The sequence below is a fragment of the Lepidochelys olivacea genome (assembly GCF_965140295.1).
Source record: "Lepidochelys olivacea isolate rLepOli2 genome assembly, chromosome: 2".
Taxonomy (NCBI): Eukaryota; Metazoa; Chordata; order Testudines; family Cheloniidae; genus Lepidochelys; species Lepidochelys olivacea.
Window position 1 is genome coordinate 193,925,694 of NC_140412.1, and position 20,573 is coordinate 193,946,266.

The 20,573-nt window shown below is 43.4% G+C and overlaps 1 protein-coding gene across 4 annotated transcripts in view; it reads left to right on the top strand.

The window, feature by feature from the left end:
* The window catches only part of GASK1A (golgi associated kinase 1A), a 66,199-nt gene that overhangs the window by 37,313 nt on the left and 8,313 nt on the right, over positions 1-20,573 (top strand). For 3 of the 4 annotated variants that reach the window (XM_084619747.1, XM_084619748.1, XM_084619749.1), the window contains 3 exons: positions 4,466-5,968; positions 18,651-18,773; positions 19,888-19,991. In XM_084619747.1, the coding sequence (XP_084475873.1) occupies positions 4,466-5,968; positions 18,651-18,773; positions 19,888-19,991 (1,730 nt within the window). Of the gene's footprint in view, positions 1-4,465; positions 5,969-7,605; positions 10,363-18,650; positions 18,774-19,887; positions 19,992-20,573 lie in introns of those variants that run through there. The other variant, XM_084619750.1, reaches the window with a different exon arrangement.

The following is a 20,573-nucleotide window of genomic DNA, read 5'->3' on the forward strand; positions in this document are numbered from 1 at the left end:
CTATCAGCGTTGGAGTCACAACAGCAGCCTCCCGGGGTCCCCTACTCCCCCTCTCATACACATCATGGTGGTCATCCCAGTGTGGAGTGGGGAGCATGCTTCTCCAGGAAACGGACTGCCATAGTTTACTACTCCTATGGAGCCGGACTGAGTTGTGACTGAGTCACTGTCTGGTTCCTGCTATGCTGCCCCTTCATCTGGACAACTGTGGGACTAAATACAGCACTCAGGGAGAGACACTGTCAGTAAATCGGTGGGTGTGAGCTTTCCTCCTGATTTACTGTATGGGGTATGATGAGCAGAGAGGGGCCAGCTTGCTAAAGAGGCTGCTGAAGGGACCCAGGGCTGAATAAAAAACACACGTCATTGAGGACTTCATTGCTGTCGCCAACTTGCTGCACAGCTCACAGAGGGAAACCAGTATGAGGAGATGTGATACTTTGCTTGGTAAGGGGCAGGGAATATCTGGGCACAGAACAAAAGACTCAAAGTTAAATGCAGTAGAAATCTGCCTAGGGAGTAAGTAGTAGAATTGCTCAATTGCTTGGTTTCAGAGTAGCAGCCGTGTTAGTCTGTATTCGCAAAAAGAAAAGGAGGACTTGTGGCACCTTAGAGACTAACCAATTTATTAGAGCATAAGCTTTCGTGAGCTACAGCTCACTTCCTCAGATGCATATCGTGGAAACTGCAGCAGGCTTTATATATACACAGAGAATATGAAACAATACCTATTCCCACCCCACTGTCCTGCTGGTAATAGCTTATCTAAAGTGATTTCCAGCACAAATCCAGGTTTTCTCACCCTCCACCCCCCCACACAAATTCACTCTCCTGCTGGTGATAGCCCATCCAAAGTGACAACTCTTTACACAATGTGCATGACAATCAAGCTGGGCTATTTCCTGCATAAATCCAGGTTCTCACATCCCCCCACCCCCATACACACAGAAACTCACTCTCCTGCTGGTAATAGCTCATCCAAACTGACCACTCTTCAATTGCTTGGGTTAATTTTCTGAGATCCCTACGCAAACATTTTTAGGCTGTTCACAATTTATTGAGCCTTTTTGTTTTGTGTTCGTACAGTGCCTAGTGCAATGGGCTCCCGGTCCACAACTGGGGCTCCGAAGTGCTAACATATTACTAAGTATAATAGAAGTATTATTTGTGCAAACAAATACAGATGCAATGTCTCTTTCCTTTAGGCTAACAGTACATACAGTTTTAAATTCACCACCCCTTGCTTGTTATTTAAAGGGTGCCATAAGCAGGAGTGCATGGCATTTTGCAGGCAAGTAAAAATGTGACATGCTCTTTATTACATGCCCATCCTATTTGTTCCTTTTTATTCATTTTTTTGAACACATATTTATTTGATATTTATTTAATGATACTAAAAATTGAGCCAGGAAAGAGGATGAGAGTGGAGATGAGCAAAGGAAGGCTCAGAAGAGTATTTTTAGGTGGTGTTTGAAGGAAGGGGGTGAGGTTATGAGGCACAGAGGCCAGAGAGGATGTTCAGATGTGAAAGACAGCATAAAAAATAAAGGTGTGGGGCTTCTTGTGGGAGAAGACTTTAACAGGGACAAGAAGGTGAGCCAACTTAGCAGAACATAGGGTGTGCGCTGGAACATGGGGCAACATGAAATTTTGATTAAAAAACTAGAAAGATATAAAATTAACAGGGTACACATTACATGGATTAACAGTTGGCTGATTGACAGGTCTCAAAATGTAATTGTTAATGGGTTATTATAATCAAATAGATGTGCTGCCTGGTCCGACAGAGAACATAAGTATGGCTCTACTGGGTCAGACCAAAGGTCCAGCTAGCCCAATATCCTGTCTTCCGACAGTGCCCACTGCCAGGTGCCCCAGAGGGAATGAACAGAACGGGTAATCATCAAATGATCGATCCCCTGTCACTCATTCCCAGCTTCTGGCAAACAGAGGCTAGGAACGCCGTTCCTGCCCATCCTGGCTAATAACCATTGATGGACCTATCCTCCATGAATTTATCTAGTTCTTTTTTTAACCCTGTTATGGTCTTGGCCTTCACAATGTCCTCTGGCAAGGAGTTCCACAGGTTGACTGTGCGTTGTGTGAAGAAATACTTCCTTTTATTTGTTTTAAACCTGCTGCCTATTAATTTCATTTGGTGGCCCCTAGTTCTTGTGTTATGAGAAGTAGTAAACAACACTTCCTTATCGACTTTCTCTACACCAGTCATGATTTTATAAACCTCAATCATATCTCCCCTTAGCTGTCTCTTTTCCAAGCTTCCTTATACAGAAGCCATTCCATAGCCCTAATCATGTTTGTTGCCCTTTTCTGAACCTTTTCCAATTCCAGTATATCTTTCTAGAGAATGGGTGACCACATCTGCACACAGTATTCAAGATGTGGGTGTACCATGGATTTATATAGAGGCAACATGATGTTTTCTGTCCTATTTTCTATCCCCTTCTTAATTATTCCCAGCATTCAGTTTGCTTTGACTGCCGCTGCACATTGAGTGGATGTTTTCAGAGAACTATCCATAATGATTCCAAGATCTCTTTCTTGAGTGGTAACAGCTAATTTAGACCCAATCATTTTATATGTCTAGTTGGGATTATGCTTTCCAATGTGCACTACTTTGCATTTATCTCCATTAAATTTAATCTGCCATTTTGTTACCCAGTCACCCAGTTTTGAGAAATCCTTTTGTAGCTCTTCGCAGTCTGCCTGGATCTTAACTATCTTTAGAAATTTTGCATCATCTGCAAATCTTGCCACCTCACTGTTTACCCCTTTTTCCAGATCATTTATGAATATGTTGAATAGGACTGGTCTTAGAACAGACCCCTGGGGGACACCACTATTTACCTCTCTCCAGTCTGAAAACTGACCTACCCTTTGTTTCCTATCTTTTATCCAGTTACCAATCCATGAGAGCACCTTCCTTCTTATTCCAGAGCAGTCCCACAGGCCCTAGACTATTTAACATTTTTACTGATGGCCTGGAAGTAAACATAAAATCATCACTGAAAGTTTGCAGATGACACAAAAGTTGGGGGAGGGTTAAATAATGAAGAGGACAGGTCACTGATACGAAGTGATTTGGTTTTCTTGGTAAACTGGGCACAAGCAAACAATGCATTTTAATATGGCTAAATGTAAATGTATATCTCTAACGACAAAGAATGCTGGCCATACTTATAGGATGACGGACTCTATCCTGGGAAACAGTGACTTTGAAAAAGATTTGGGGATCATGGTGGATAACCAGCTGAATGTGAGCTCCAGAGTGATGCTGTGGCTGAAGGAGCTAATGCAATTGTTGGTTGCATAAACAGGGGAATCTCGACTAGGAGTAGAGAGGTTATTTTACCTCTGTATTTGGCACTGCTGTGACTGTTGCTGGAATACTGTGTCCAGTTCTGGTATCCATAATTCAAGAAGGATGTTGAAAAATTGGAAAGGGTTCAGAGAAGAGCCACAAGAATGATTACAGGATGAGAAAACATGCCTTGGAGTGATAGACTCCAGGAGCTCAGTCTACTTAGCACAACAAAGAGAAGGTGAAGGGGTAACTTGATAGCAGTCTATGAGTATCTACTTGAAGAACAAATATTTAATAATGGGCTCTTCAATCTAGGTACAACTTTCAGTGTCTGGAAGTTGAAGTAGACAATTTCAGACTGGAAATAAGGTGCCCAGTTTTTAACAGTGAGAGTAATTAACCATTGGAACAACTTACAAAGGGTCATTCTCCATCTCTGACAATTTTAAAGTCAAGATTGGATGTTTTTCAAAAAGATCTGCTCTAGGAATTATTTTGGGTCAGTTCTATAGTTTGTGTTACACACGACGTCAAACTAGGTGATCACGATGGTCCCTTCTGGCCTTGGGATGTATGAATCTATACAAAACAAGAATGAGACAGAGGCAAAGCAGAGATATAGAGGGATATGGTAAATACAGATCAAAGTCCTGCAATATTAGCAAATCCACCACTGAGGAGCATTCCTTATACAGTGGTAATCTATGTCTGTTCAGATGTTCCTTTAAACTCTCCTGCTCTTCCACTGTCCCCAATAATAAGACATTATCAGTCTGCTGGTGGTTCAGTGAGGCATGTTTTGCAATGGCCAGGATGCTGCACAATTGCCTTTTTAATTAAAGTCTCTGCCTTTTTCACTTTCTTCTACTCTTCAGGCCAAATTCAGCCTGGGTGAAGCCCATGGAATTACATCACAGCCCAGTCCTGTTCCCATTGATATCACTGGGGGTTTTCTACTGGCATTACTGGGAGCTGAACTGGAGCCTTAGCGAGTGCTAACACAATATGATCTAAGGATACCATTTGCACTGATCAACCCAACTCCCTGCAGGATAATACATTTCATGGAGACAGCTTCTGCCCTAGCTCTAGCTATCCCCCATGATGCGATCAATAAGGTTGTCCTTTCTGACTCCACAGGCTCAGAGATCCTGGAGAAGAATGAGGCTGAAGAGACCACCTGTGGCTGGATTCTGCTTCTTGCTTGCCTTCTCTGTGGTGGCATTTACCAGTTTTCCTCTGCTGCTTCCAAACAGCTACGGGGAGTCCGATCTCCAGTTCTTGGCACTGGCTGAGCCACATGGGAAAGTCATCCGGCCCAGGCGTCTGTGGACAAACACCACTGCCTCTGTCCCCCAGTGGGCCAGGAGCTTTGACCACAGAGAATGGGAACCCTCTCCCCCTGGCACCAATCAGGAAAGGCAATCCTCACACCATCCCCAGTCTGCCCGCAAGCCAAAGAACCAGCCAAGTATCCTGCGCCGACAAAACCACACACTGCTGAAAGCAAAGAGAAAGCATAAAGGAGAGATTAGGAAACATAACATTGTTGTGAAAAGCTCTGAAGCCAGCAGTAAATTACAGCATGAAAACATTCCCCGCAGGACCAGTGGTGAGAAGAAAAGGGAGCTTAATACTCATTTTTCTCTAAATAATTCAGGGAGCAATATTCATTTCTATAAGCTGACAGGGAAGAAGGCAGATATGAAACCACAAATGGAGGAGGCCCCTTTCTTTTCTCCTTCACTCAGCAATAAAAGGGGTTTTCAGGAAGGAAAGCCAGAGGTTGCTTTATGTCTTAAGAACCCTTTTGCAAGCCAGCCAGCTGTGGCACAGGACCGATACAAACCAGATGTGCAGGCAGCCGGCGCTGAGCCGCAGCATTCAAATTCAATTAAAGCCTTTATCTCGGAAGCAGATAGCAGGCAGCCCTTCAGAGGTGCAGCAGGCATGCAGAGACAGACAGGCAGTTACTCCCAGGAGCCTGGAGAACCAGGAGATCATTTCTGGGTGGGTGTGGCCATGCAGTTACAGACATCTGAATGGTGTATGAAGACTCCAGAAGATGCCCTTTCTGCCAAAGGGGAGGGCCACCTGAGGTTTGGTGAGAGGATCCCACCTTGGTTTACTGCAGATGATGTGCAGAAGATGAAATGGCTGGCAAATAGCAAAGTGGTGACCAAAACCAGAATTCCTGCTCATGGACAAATCCTCAGAGTCAGCCTTTTGGCCAGACAAGACACTTCCCCATCTGACCCTAAACGAGACTGTTCAGATGGGCTCTGTGGATTAATAAAGCGACCCAGTGACCTCTATGAGGTGCTAGCTTTCCACTTGGACAGAGTGTTGGGGCTGAATAGGAGTCTGCCTGCAGTGGCCCGCAAATTCAACAGTCCCCTGCTGCCCTACAAATACACCAATGGTGCAGTGAGGCCCATCGTATGGTGGGTGCCAGATATCCAGCACCTAGCTGATGCCAACAACGACCAGAACTCTTTTGCAGTGGGGTGGCTACAGTACCAGTCTCTGCTGCAGCAGCGGTGTGGCATGGTGGATTCCAGGGCAGCTCTCGGAATAGCTCCATGTTTGAGTGTCCTGCACACAGAGTGGGCCAAACTGGCGCTCTTTGATTTTCTCCTACAGGTATGCTTGGTGGTGGAACAATCCCCGTCTCTCTTTTTTCTTCTCTTTAGTGTGTGTGTGTATTGGGCATAGCTATAAGGCTTGTTTCTGTTAAAGTCTTGTTTCACAAAGTTGGGGAGAGGGGAAACCTGGGAAGGTCTCCAACTCTGGAGTGTAAAAAAAAAAGTGAGCCAAACAAACCCAGCAGAAGTGCACATTATTACTCTCATAATTCTATGTGTATGCAGTGTTTGTTGTGGATGTGTCGGTTCCAGGGTATTAGAAAGCCCAGGTGAGCGAGGTAATATCTTATATTAGACCAACTTCCATTGATGAGAGAGGTAAGCTTTCAAGCTTATGCAAAGTTCTTCAGGTCTGGGAAACATACTCAAAGGGCCACCGCTTAATACAAGGTGGAACAGATTGTTTAGCGTAAGTAGTTAAAACATGGTAAACAATCTGTTCCACTTTGTATTTAGCAGTGACACTCTGAGTTAGTTTCCCACACCTGAAGAAGAGCTGTGTATCTCAAATGCTTGTCTTGCTCACCAACAGAATTTGTTCCAGTAAAAGATATTACCTCACCCACCTTGTCTCTATAATTATACTTGGCATTAATAAAAGACTTTCCATAGTCAAAATGCTTTAGAAATATTAATTAACCCTCACAAAACTCCTGGGCAGCAGACAGGTAACCATTATTATTCTGATTTTATGAATGGGGAATCTAAGGCACAAAGCCAAATGACTTGCCCCAGGTCACACAGCATATCAGTGACAGAGCCAGGATTAAAACTCAAGAATGCCTGGCTTCCAGAATAGTCAAAGTAGCCTATGCAAAGGTGTGTGTCTCCATCGAAGCTCATGGAGTCCTTCTTCAGACACTTCGCTGAACAGAACACATCACAGCACAGTGAAAGCAAATGGGAGGTTGAAAGAGAAAGCAGAACGTAGGTCCCAATTGTTTGGTTTCCAAACCCAAATTAACATCTGAAATGAAAACTCACTGATTTTGTTTGTTTTCAAGGTAGGAAACAGTGTTTTTTTCCATGCAGATTTGTGGTTAAAATAGATCCTGGACGAATGTGCAAAAGTTTTTTTTAAATAGTCCTTTTCATATTCAAGTGGCATTCTCCAATTAGGATGATTTTGTAGTCTGTGTTATAGTAGGTTTATGAGGTCATAACCACTGTACCACTACCCCATGGCTGTGAGTCATTTTGAATCAGATTAGTGGAGTTCACAACACCATTTGATAATCAACCTGTGACACAGGGCTCAGTCCTGCAATCCTTACTCAGTCAAATCATCCTATGCACTGAAATGGCACTACTTACCTGAGGAAAGGTTGCCTGACTGAGCCTTGAAGAGCAAAGGCGGGGGGTGAGGGAGAGGAGGCAGGCTGGATACTGGGGCCAGAGCTCTTGCTGGAATAAATCAGTGTAGATTCATTGACATGAAAGGTACTGTGGTGACTTACACCACAAGTGTAGTTCACCATCTGTAAGCACTGTTACCATAAGACTTCACTCAGCCTCAGGACAACCCTGTATTCCTAGCAGGAACACAGAATGCCTGCAGTCTGGACTCATTCATGTTTTCCTTAGCTTTTCAGTTTGTCATGATCATCTAACCTTATTTGAATTCTCAAACTGCAGATAAAGAACAGAAAGCCTGGATCATCAATCAGTAGAACTTTGTACAAGGATTTCTCACACAGATGACTGATTCAGTCAGAAGCCTGAAACTGACACCAAACCAGGGGAATTCTGCCTTTAGCAGGGATATGCTGGATTGCTGCCTTATTACCAGGGGAGCTGTCGCTATCATTTGTTTTAATTTTTCAGGTTTCAGAGTGTCTGGGACTTGACACTGGAAAAGACTGAAACCGTACACAGTAGCTTTCCATTCCGAACAAACCTTCAGTGTCACAGTTGCTGGATCAAGTGTGGCAAGCTTCTTAAACCACCAGCCCCAGTCTGTTTGCAGAATGAACTACCCTTCAAGTAGAGAATTGTGCAGCAAAGCAAGGAGCTTCACTACTTTTGCTGGGTCTTTGCCACTCGTTTCCTGGTTAGCATTACGCCAACCAAGTCAAACAGTGATGCCTGAAGTACTCCAGGCTTCCTCAAAAATGTTGGCATGGGGTTATGGGCAGAGGATTAGGGTTCCTAGAAAAGGAGATGTCAAGAACTCTTTGACTTACCAGTGGGTAAAAGCAGCCTAGTAGAAGCATCTTGTGAGAAACAGCAACTTGTAATTACAAAATACACACTTGTCCCTCGAACATTAACCCCATTCTGTCCTGGCAAATCTGTACGTTTGCTATTACGTACAGTATTGTCCTAGCTCTGCAAGCTTTTGGTCCTCATTAACCTCCTGATCCTGAGAGTGGCTGACTTCAGTGGTAGTTGGGGACACTCAGCATCTCTCATGGTTGGCCACCAGAGAAGCTTGAGTAACTCCGGATCCTTTGGTACACATTTTATAAGGCAATTATTGGTTATTGGTAAAAGAGAACATTGCTTAGTAAAACATATTGGTTGAATGTCAGTGAGTGTGTGTAATACGTGCCATTCATTATGTTTAGGAAATATGCTGAATAATCTCCCACTATTTAAAGAGTTATAACAAAAAGTATTGGACATACATTCTCAAAAGTCATTCCCACCATATGGCTGTTCAGTGATCTATTGTTTGGGCAAGGTGGAGTTGGAGATCGCAGTCCAGTTCCTAGTGGACCAGTGTCCACAATACAAAAATTCTTATCACAAATAATGGGCACCCTTGTTAACAGGCTCAGCAGCGAGACAGATGACTGAATGTGTAGCGAGGGCGAATTACCCCTTTGATCTAGAGGATGTCCAAATATAGGTCAAAGTTTAGATATACTGCAGTGGGTGGAAGTGTGCACCTCGTCTACCCAGGCTGTCTCTGTTGTGTCAATAAATAGCAGGCTCCAGGCTCCAGAGCTGTCAATTTGCGACCTATCATTAGGACTAAAAGAAGAAGAAAAAATATGCATTATGCTAAAGGGAGTCTTGACTATTGTCACTCGCACTGAGGTAGTCCACACAGTGAGAAGCATTTCTTCCCCCGCATGGCCTCCTCTCTAGGAATCCAACAAAACTAAAGCAGTGATACCCTTAGAAATATCTCATTGAAAAGTCTTTCTATTTTGATTCAAAGAAGAGAGATGGGGACCCGACTCTCCATTGCCCTGCAGCTTGTGTCATCACTTACACCAGTGCGGCTCATTACCATTCAGATGTAGCAGCATTCTGCACCCACTTTGTCCAGGTGGAAATGACTACAGGAAATGCAGAGCAACAGGGAATCTGGCCCAAGGCCGTTTATGTTTTAGACCTGCCATTAGGCTGTATCACTCAAAGAGACCTACCAAGGATATTTTAAAAACTCAGCTTGTGCCCCTCTTTTAATCTTTGTGCTGTATAAAGAACGCTGGAAAGGTGGGGATTTTATCTCCTGTTCAGCCTTTATCCTCTGGGCTCCTCTGATGTCACCACTTCATTCGCCCTTGTAGTGTCTTCCAGCCGAGACAGGACCTGGTTTTCTAATTTGAAAACCCCCCCAACCAACCAAATATGACACAAGCACATTTTCAAACACCAAAAGCCCTTCCAACCTGCTTTATGTATCAGAGAGACACACAAAAAGGCCTTTTTTTGTCATTTACAACACACATTTAAACAAAAATGTCTTTACTTTCACAAATCACTGTTGGAGTAGCTGTCAATCTTCAGTAAGCGTGTTTAATAATCAATGTGTGTGGAAGGGAGAGGCGGCTGGTTTATCACCTCTCAACATGCTGTGCAGTTGGAAGCTCAGGGTAAAAGTTGTGCTTTTGTATAGTTTGTGCATGCTGGACTTGAAGGGGAACATGGATCCACAGGCAAGCTTCAGACACATCTGACCTGATTCTGATCTCACTTATTCTAGTTTTATCCTGGTGTAACCTCACTAGTTTGGGTGGAGTTACTCCTGATTCACACTGGTGTGAGGTCATGCTCATTTAAAAGAATCTTATGTCAGTCTCATGTTATCCAGACTCTTTTGTTCCTGGGTGTCTTTTTGTTGCTGAAAATCAGCTTTTGTTCCCTCCAACCAGGATCCTTTTCCCATCATGGAGATTTTCCTTCTCTTCTGTGTGTGGATTAAGAGTGCTTAATCTTACATCTGGAAAATCAGAACTTGCTGCTATGGGGGATTATTACAGTTTCTCTGAACAGAGAATTGTGAGTTTAATTAGGGGCAACTGAGAGGAAGAAGAGATGGTTTATATGGGAGATGGAGCCTTGTTTATACACCTCAGGGGTATTACTTACCACTGCAGGGACAAGCATTAGCGAGAAAAAACTATCTGAAAGGTTTTAAAAAATCTCTGCTAAAATATGTGTTCCCATTACTTTTTTTTTTTTTTTTTTTGGCAGAGCTTAACTATTAATCTTAATAACCTCAAAGTATGGCTGGCAGAAGGGGTCAATCACGACTAGATGTAACAAATCCAGTCATGACTGGAATATGTTACATTAAAACGATTAACATTCATATTTAAAGCTAATCTAGCAGGAAATAAAATAAGTGTTTAAAGAGCAGAAATGAAAATTCTGGGATTGGGTTTTTTGGGTGTGACTGTTACTTTAGAACTTACTAATAAACACATCCGGGTTTGAGTTAGTGGCGTTATGGGGTGAAATCCTAGCCCGAATGAAATCAATGGGAAAATTCTCTTGACTTCAATGGGACCAAGACGTCACCCTTTTTACTTAAAAACCGTATCGTCAAATCCTCACCTGGTGTAAATCAGCATAGAAGTCAGTGGAGCTACACTGATTTACACCATTTTTCCATTCTGTGCCCCCCTCATTCCAGTACCACCACTTCCCATCTCCTGGCCACGAGCATATCCTTGTGTGATGTCAGGCCTCGATAGTGAGGGTTATTTGGTCCCCTACCCCCCGCCAGGAAAAAGCTGTCCAGCATGGATTCCCTCTTTGATTCATAATCCTCCACAACTCCAGAGTAGCAATTTATCTCTGTGCCAGGAGGCTTTGGAAAGTAACTCTCTTATAGGATAACACAAATGCCCCTTTGTGGACTGATTGCCAGGGCACTATGTGAACAGTTACTGCCTCTCCTCCCACGTAGAGATATGGCAGATCTCAGATTCAACCACAGCAGTGATGGGGAGACTACAGTGGGCCATGGGCATACCAGACAGAAACCAGGCAGTGACTCAAAAATACAAGGAAGAGGAAGATTTGGGACAAGTTTATTCTCTTTTCCATTTCCTTGCCCCACCACTCGGAATACTTCAAGGGCCTGATCCAGCTCCCACTGGGAAAATTGGGCCCCACAGCAAAAATCTCATTGGATTAAATGCGAAGGTTGGGCCTTCAATGAAAAGGATGATGTTTGAGAGAGACTTTTACCCAAGCAGACCAAATGGTTAAGCAGACCAAATGACAAAAACAACCCACAGAGTTTTTTAATAGCTCCAAAGAGATCACCACTAATGGAAAAGTACTATCAAGCTAACTAGGGATGAAGCTAGCAGGATATTATAGAAATGAAACAAAGTTCTTCAGAAATGACTCAAAAACCCTATAAGATTTAATAGAGAATGAAATCCTTTGGATCCTGAACCATTCTGTAGAATTTGGGATCATGGATAGAATTCAGTAGTGAATTCTATAGGATGATCCAAAAACTCCATGCCGGGGTTATCATTCTGTATTACGTTCTGTGGGGCTTTCCCCTAAGGGAGTGCCTTTCTAATATACAGTTGTTTCACACTGGCTCCCAAAGGCCAGCTGCACTGATCAAAATCCTTTATAAACACCTCACAGAGACTACTCCTATTTTTCATACTGTAGCTCACTAACATGATTCAAACCGCTCTCTATGAACCTCTCTCCACAGGCAAAAAGTTTGCTGCCAAGAAAAATCTCCAGAAGAGAGAGTGCAGTGTATTGTGAACACTGCTGTTCACTCGTGGAGCACTGCTGCTAGAAAGCAGGATTAGAACACCTCTGTTTCAGTTATCTCCCAGTTTGGCAATGTCTGCAGCATTCATCTCTTAGGTAGTGATTTTTAGCTTTGAGTTGGCTGGTCACTTCACATACCATCTCTCTCTTGATTTGGCTCAATAATACTGCCTTTGTCTACACTTTCCTGCCTCAACTGGCAACATTGATCTCCTGGTAAACATGGCAGGAATCCATCAAAATACAATAGGTTAAATCAATCCAAATCCTAGTCCCTTTTGATGTCAACAGCAAAACTCCCATTAACTTCAGTGGAGATAGAATTAGGCCCAAATGACCCAGTTCCATGTGATTAAAGTCTCCTAGGGATGTTGTAAGAACCACGGTTGGTAGAGATGTATGAACCTTAGATAGCAAAACCCCACTTTATGCAAAACTCAGATGGTGTCACAGGAAGGAAACTGGCCACGTTTTGTCCAAAATTTTATATATGGATCCGATTCTCATTTACTCTGAGGCCCCTTTGCACACCCCTGCAATGTAAAGGGGATGGAAAATGCATGCATATATGATGTGTGCCCTCATTAAGGCTCCTTTACATTTGCCAGGACAATGTGAAGGAGCTTCAGTGTAAATAAGAATCAGCCACACAAGGAATTGCCCATACAAACCAACCTAGAGAAAATACAGCATTTCTCTGGTAAAATAAAATCAAATCTAGAATAACCATCCCCGACCTGAGCACCCCCCATCCCTCAACCCATCATCCTTCAAGAAATGTAGGAGAAAATAGGTAAGGGTTTCAGAATGTCCTCAAAGTCAACAAATGCCAGGTCTATCAGACCAAGGCAGGGAGTGAGTTCCAGAGCCAAGTGACAGCCATTATCAGTGTGTCTCCGACATGCTCTTTTGTTTTTTCTTCCAAGCTGTTCCCAGTCCAAATCCAGAGAAAGTTCTCCTCTTCTGTAATGCAGATAGCAAACTACAATCGGCTGAGGGCTAGGTACGTGGAGAGCTGTGATCACTGCTCCTGACTGGCTAAGAATTGCACACACCGTCATTGCTGTTACCCCATCTCCCTCGCCCTCCCCACCACAACCCACTCATTTTCATCATTGTACTGATGGGTCTTGTCTTCTAAACAGCAAGCTCTTTGGGGCAAGGATGGTCATTTACCGTATATGTTTGTACAACACCTATCACGACCGGGGCCCTGAACTGGTTGGCCTCTAGGCAGTCAAGCCGTCCAAAGTTAGAAAATGCTAGAATGAAGGTTGCCTGTGCAACATTAACCCAGCCCCCTTCAGCATATGTGTTATGAGACAGCCTTTAAGCACATGATCGCAGACTAGTTTTTCCACAGAACAAAGGCCCACAGTTAGCTACTTGCTGCTAACAAAGGAATGTAAAAGGCCACGACTCAATTCCAGAATCTGGAGGGGAGTGTGTTGTAGTGCTTATAGACCCGTCTGTCCTTGTACCCGCAGCCTTCCCCTGTCTCCCTCTGCTTCTCTCCATCCCACCCTCCCACATCCTCGTCCTACCCACCTCCCCCTCTCCCCTTCCCCACACCATGGTTCCTGCCCCCACCTATCTTCATTCCACTCAGTGCAAGAATCAGAGTGAAATTCTATGGTATGTTATGCAGGAAGTCACACTATACGATGGCCATAATGGTCCTTTTGGCTATACTGTCAAACTATATACACTGCTCCTAGAGAGTGACTTGCTACCATTTTGGAAGGCTGGAAACTTATTTAAACTTTTTTGGAGTGTTTGGCAAGGCATGAATTTTTCCAGATGGTGCTTTGTTCTTTTGGTATGAAACCTGCAATATGTTGTAACATGGTAACTCTTCCAGGCTGGATGAAGCCTTGCAAACCCCAAATATAATATAATAGAGCTTAACTAAACTCAACGTGCCTTCACTATCATTGGTTAGAATCAACTCAACTTGTAACGAGCAAGTCAGAGGGGTGAGTAGTGAGAAACTAAGAGAGCCAAAAGTGATGACAAAGTTCTCTGACACCCATGCAGGCCAAAACCAGCCAGTTATGCACAGCTCTGAGTCTGATCACCTTTGCCAGCATCCAACCGCTAGTAGTAGTATAGTATAAAAAACTTCCCCATCTGTGGTTTAACCATCCATACACCTGCTATTTCTTTCTCCCTTGGGCTTCAGGGGACCCAGGTTTTTCTAAACTGTTTCAGTTCTTGTAAAAAATATGAACTAGAAAGTTTCCTGAGAAGAAATATTTGTTTGCACAGTATCATTTTATTAACTTTTGGCAATGTAACCAAGTGTTTTTGGAAGCTCAAATAACAATTTATTATGTCATTCCAGCAATTTCCTATCAACTGTGTACAAGTCAAATTCAAGACCTTCCCTTTTTTCTCCTACACCTGCCAGAAAAAGGCTTAGATTTCCATTACAAGCAGGAACCCCTCAAGCACTTTACAAAATCAGGCCTCATATTTTGTGACTTAAGTGGTCCAGATAAGTCATATTCTCTCCCTGCACATTAAAGCGCTCTGCAGTATAAGGCAGCCCCTAATATATGGGCTGTTGTATTGTAACTACCCGTGCCATTGAAATCCCTTACAAACACCTCCTTTCCAACAGGACATTTACAATAAATAGTCTCATTCCTAAATCGTAGACGTTCGAGTTGGGAGACCTGCGTTCTATTCCCGGTACTGCTCTAGACAGTCTCTGGGGCGTTGGCTAAGTCACTGAAATTCTCTGCTTCCGTTTCCTCATCTGTACAAGGGGTATAAAGCTACTTACCTCCTTCACAGGGTGGTTGAGAGGCTCAAATCATTAATGCTTAGAAAGCATTTGAGATCATTAGATGGATGGTATGTGTCTGTTTCTATTACAGAAATGTACACGATGTAATAAACTGTACAGGTAAAGCCTACATGGAATATGGTCTTCCCTGGGCTCTACCTATACTGTAAATAAAGACACAGACTATCCAGGGGAGCAGATGTCAAACGAGAGTAGGTGTGTCAACCCTGCACTGCGCATCACAACTGTTCTGCAAGATCATCATCGTCAGCCAGGGACAATTAGCCAAACCAGCTCCTGGAGAGATACTTAAGTCAGATGTCAGACTCAGCCTGTACCTTATAACTTCTGTTATTCTAATATACATTTATTCCTTGGTTTCCTAAAAACAGTCTCCCATCAACATGCTAAAAGATACGGCCTCCCAAATTCCAGTGGGTGGAGCATAGGCAAAACGTTCCTATCCAGATGGGCACACATAACAGTTACCACAAGTACCGAGTAAAGGAGGTTTTTTAATGAAAACCCAATGTGGGCTGGGGTCAGCCTTCAGCAAAGGAGGAGAGGGGATAGAAAGGTAGGTATTCTATAGTAGGATGGGTCTGAGTATGCTAATAAAATGATATAATAGAACAGTTCTCAAACTGTGGGTCATGACCCTTCTTTAATGGGGTTGCCAGGGCCTGCATTAGACACACTGGGCTCCAGGGCTGAAGTTGAAGCCTGAGCTCTGCCACCCAAGGCTAAAGCCCTGAAGCCTGAGGGCTTCAGCCCCCCTGCCCAGGCCGTCTTGGTTCGGGCTATGGCTTCAGCCCCACATGGAGTTGTGTAGTAATTTTTGTTGTCAGAAGGGGGTCATGCTGCAATGACGTTTGAGAACCGCTGTAATAGAACCATGAGACTGATGATATTAATGCATGTCTCAAGCCTCTGAGCATGCCCAGTATGAGTTGGCTGTTTCTAGACACCTGAGCAGACTCAGACTCAGTTGAATACTTTACTTGTGCAGTTAATAAAAGGGCTGTTCCCTCCTGAGGCAGGACATAGGAATCTGATGTAATATATTTCATGGGAGTTTTTCAGATGACACCTGTAAAATCTAGGTCTTGTCTGATCTGCATGAACATTAAGGATCCCAGGCCTTTTGTCATAAGAGTATTTCCATGATGCTCATTATCCAAACTGACCCTCTGTCTCACTGGCATACATGCTGTTGGCTGCCATCTTCCCCCCCCAGAGTGGTGGGAGGGAAGTCACAAGATGTTATTGCCCATTCTCATGGGCAATTTCCCAGTTTGCAAAGCTGCATTTGTGGACATAAGTACCCATCCAAACTGGAATGCAGTTACCTTTGAAAATGTGGCCAGTGTCTCCTCCTGTGCATGACAACTGGAGGATTTTTTTCGTAGTCTCCTGGTAAGTATGCCGAGTCAAACTTCTGGCTAGTGCACAAGCACACTGAGTCTCTCTGTAAATCAGCTGAGATTTTCTTTATGTTCTGCACAGTCCATTAATTCTGCTATCATGGAAAATGATGTAAAAGGTGGGAGAAATCAGCGTGCTGCACTTTCAGGCACCTAGATGTAGGATGTGCATGGAATAAGTGTGACATTTTCCTGAGTTCAAATGCGTTTGGTTTCAGAAAATACTTTAGCTCTTGGGTTTCCTGAAAGGAGAAATATTGCCTGGAGTGCCTCATTAAACATCAGCTGATGGGCCTGTGTTAAGAAATACTAGCAGGGCATCAAATTAATTAATATGGGATCTAAGAGGGCTAGGAATATAATGGTCACGTGAATCAAACTGTGCATTCCTTATATCACCTTATTCCTCTGTGCTTTGATTTGAGTTTGGGGTTCAGACAAAACACAATTCAGCTAAAATTTTTGGTAGGTGTTAAGTTGAAATGGTGGAAATCACCTAGTATCACATTGTTTCCACTGAAAATCAGAAATCCCTCCTTGGCACCTGAAACTCAGGTCAGGTTCACTTGAAATTTGGCCCAGCGTGACCAAATGGTTCACGAACCTTAGCAAACCTGACCTGAGTTACAGGTTCATAACCCAAAACCAGGCTATATAGATTCACAGGTCTCTGGTTTGAACCAGATTCCTTGGCAACCTCATGCAAAATCAGTCAGTTTCTCTACCGACTCTGGAAATTCTGCCTGCCTCAGCAGCACTGGTCCCGTTTCAGGAAAGTGTGATGTGTTTGCAGGAGCTGATTTATGTGGCTGTGCTCTGGCCAGGCCTCTTTCGGAGAAAGCAGTGAGTCAGTCTCCTGTATGCAGCCCTGGCACTTTTGCACACCTCTGGGGTGATTATTATATAACCGAGACAGCAGACTGGCTGCCTTGTACAAAGCAGCATAAAAACCAATAGCTTATTGTGACAAAGCTAACAGCGTGGGGCATGAAAAATTAGAAAGGGATTATGGCTTCTGGGTTTCACTGGATAGTGATAACTTTAATCTTGAAGGAGAATCAAATCCTATTTCTTCCTCCAAGGATATGGAGTGTCATGCGTGCAGCACAAGTGAGGTGGTTCCACTCTTTAGGAGTGGAGTAGAGACAAAGACAGGGGCCCATGCTCATGTAGAAAGTCTATGCACACGTAGGTGTCATGCAGCCCAATACCTTCTGCCTGGGTTTAGTAAATGGAGCAGGTCAGAGGGGAGTGATGGTAAGACCAGCCCGTCTGCCATTAGGGGCATCCACCAGCCATTACCTCTATGGGGCAAGTATACAGCAGGAGGGCAATGGACTAAAGTAGCGACCCCATAACAGCCCATGAAAGGACTCCTTTTCCCCTGTGCCAAACCATATGCTCAGGGGAGGATTTGACCCTAAGGATTTGGATGACAATTTCAGACATGCCAGTTGCTGCCAGAGGTGGCTCCTTCCTAGCGGTGGTGGTTCTAACATTGGGTCACTCACCTACCAAAAATCAGGGGAATAAACCCAAAGTCAAATAGCTTCATCCCTATGTCAGGCTAAATTCAAAGATGTTAAATTAAAATCTCGACATTGGATTAAGGATCCACAAGAGGACAGTTGTTTCTGTGCCCCGGACTGTATAATGCACACTCCAGTAAAGGCTCCAGAGCAGGAGCAGGACTTCAGGGAGGGCATCAGCGTTTCATTGAATGGGCTGTCAGGAGTGAGGAGGAGCACGTTCAAAAGTGCCCATGAATTACTAAACACAGATGCAGCAAAAGCAAGTTACAGTGCCCCACCTGGAGTATCCACCTGGGTCTGCAAACTGCACGCAGGACAAATCCCGCACTATGCAGGTGTTAAGAATGCACCAACGGGCCAAGCAAGTATAAAACAATTCCCCACGCTCCCTTCTCCCTTCTTCTCATTTCTATCAAGAGTTGTTTAGATTATTATTAGGGAAGGGTGAAATGGTTCATATAAAACAGGAACCAATCTAAACCTTCATCCAGCATTTGAATTTGCCTGAGAAAATCCCTTTCTGAGGTTCAAAAAAATCAATTAACTTATTTTTTTTGTTTTGCCTTAGTTTTTATATGCATCTCCTCTTTGTTTCAGATAGAAACAGAATCTATTCAATCCATGCAAACATCGCCTACTGAAATACTGCAAGCAGGAAGTGTCTGAAATCTTGCAGGAAAGCCTGTTATTGGGAGCTTTGCAGTCCACTTTCCAGACTAAAATGGTTTAGTTAGAGTACAGAAAAGCAACTAAATTTCTGAATGGGTTTCTGAACCCCCACCAATCTTTTATATAAACAGCTCTTTCAGTAACGAATAATCTGGATTTTTCTCTACATTTTATCAAGCTTTTTTCTTCCAGGCATGAAAAGTTCCCTGTTAAACTACAATTTAAGATCTCCATCCTGAAATTCCTGAAGCCTCTAAATACTTCAGATGTCACCCACAGGTTCATGACCGACTGGACCGTTACTGCTGTGGATTTCAGCCAGACCCTGAAGAACCCTGCATGGAGGAAATGCTTCATGAAAAGTGTAGGAATCCTGCAGAGCTGGTCCTGGTCCACATCCTGGTATGATATTGCCAGACATTGTGTTTGCCTCCATCCTTTCAGTTTCTAACGTCTACATTTTCTATAGCAGGCCAGACTGGTTCTCTGTTATTGACTCTTGTTATGTTTTTACCCCCACCGCAAAGAGCAAAATATGTCTAGGTAAATTTTATTTCAGGGTAAGAGAAAATAAAGAACAAGTAAAATGTCTGCAGGTTAGATTCTTATATGTATAACTAAGTCAATGGGACAATTGGTGGAGTAATTTGTTGCTCAGTGTAAGTAAAAGTATAGTAAGTATAAGTGTATCTGAATCTGGTCCTGAGAGTCGGTGAGGGTGAGCGAGCAGCAAGCATAGTGTGTGATCCTCTTTGTAACATTCTGCGTCTGAAATGAAAAGCAGTGTGACAGCATGAGGCAGGGAGACCTCTCTCCATTTAAAGTTACAGCCTTAAAAAACAGAATGACATGATCTCCCTCTGGCTGCATAGCCGCGTACACACTTCTGAAGTAAAAGTTCAGCATGACATAGCAGTCAGACAGTGGCTGTATTCCTTCAACAATACACACATTTTATTCTGCCAGAATATTAAACAAATGAAATTCAATCTACATGTCTTCTCACCATGAAATTAAATAGCGTGCTGATAATAAATATTGTCCCTGGATAATAATAAATAAAATAGGCAGTTAAGAATGAAGTGTGATATTGAGGTTGCTCAGTAACGTTAGATAATGACAATCTGACTTTCATCTTAGAAATCTACAGACCAATTTAATCCTTGGGGACAAGATGAGTTTAACTTTAGGGACCTGGCCATGGCGACTCTCTGCCTTTTATTTGGCGCAGATAGTACATATGTTCAGCAACTTAAGACTTTTGGGTTAAATTGTGGTTTTGCTATCAGCTCCAAGGTAAAGGGCAATGCATCGTCACACTGGCCTGGGTGCAGACAAGAAGCTAGTCTCTAAGAGTTAATACGTGATCCCTGGTTCCACCGTTGCTATGGACTGTCGTTGCTGCCAACCCTAAATGTTCCAAAATTACTCTTTGCATACAAATTACCCTTCCTCCCAAAATGTCAGCTCAAAGAACCACCCCCCAAATTTGAACTTCTTGCTTTTTTCCTACCAGATCCGGGGAAGTGAGCCTTCTCGCTTGGTGTTCATTGACAATGCAGGCAGACCTCACCATCCGGAAGCAAAACTCAACTTCAGGCTACTGGAAGGCATAGATGGGTAAGAAGGGCAACAGAAGCAATTCTAGCTAACAGTACCGGAGGGTCACAGCCCAGGCCACTGGAACATTCCTTTCCTTTCAGAATATATAAGGCAGAACAGTTAAGGTTCTTCAATAAAAACAGATGTGTCTCTAGAGAAAATAAATTGGACTGGATGGGGCTTGCCTGTGTTTGTGAAGTTTTCTTCTAGACAGTGATTCTTAGGGCTCACCACCAGTAGAAAGACTGAGTCCTTTACATTCGCATATACCTCGTTGATATCTACACCCCCGCCACAACCATGTTTGTTCCACATATACCATGACTGAAAGCTCGTGCAATCCCACATTCGTATATCTTAGTTTCTTGGATTGCCTTTTTGCTCAAGCCTCAATATGGGGGGGCTGAGACAGGTCGCCGTCAAGATAGTGGAAAGACTCCCATTGACTTCAGTGGGGTTTGGATAAGGTCCAACCTGCACAGATATCAGAAACACAAATATAGGGCCTCAGTCTGAGCTAACATGCACCAGTGTAAATCAGGAGTGGCTCTACTGAAATTAATGGAGATACAGTGGTATAAAATTAGAGTGAGATCAGAA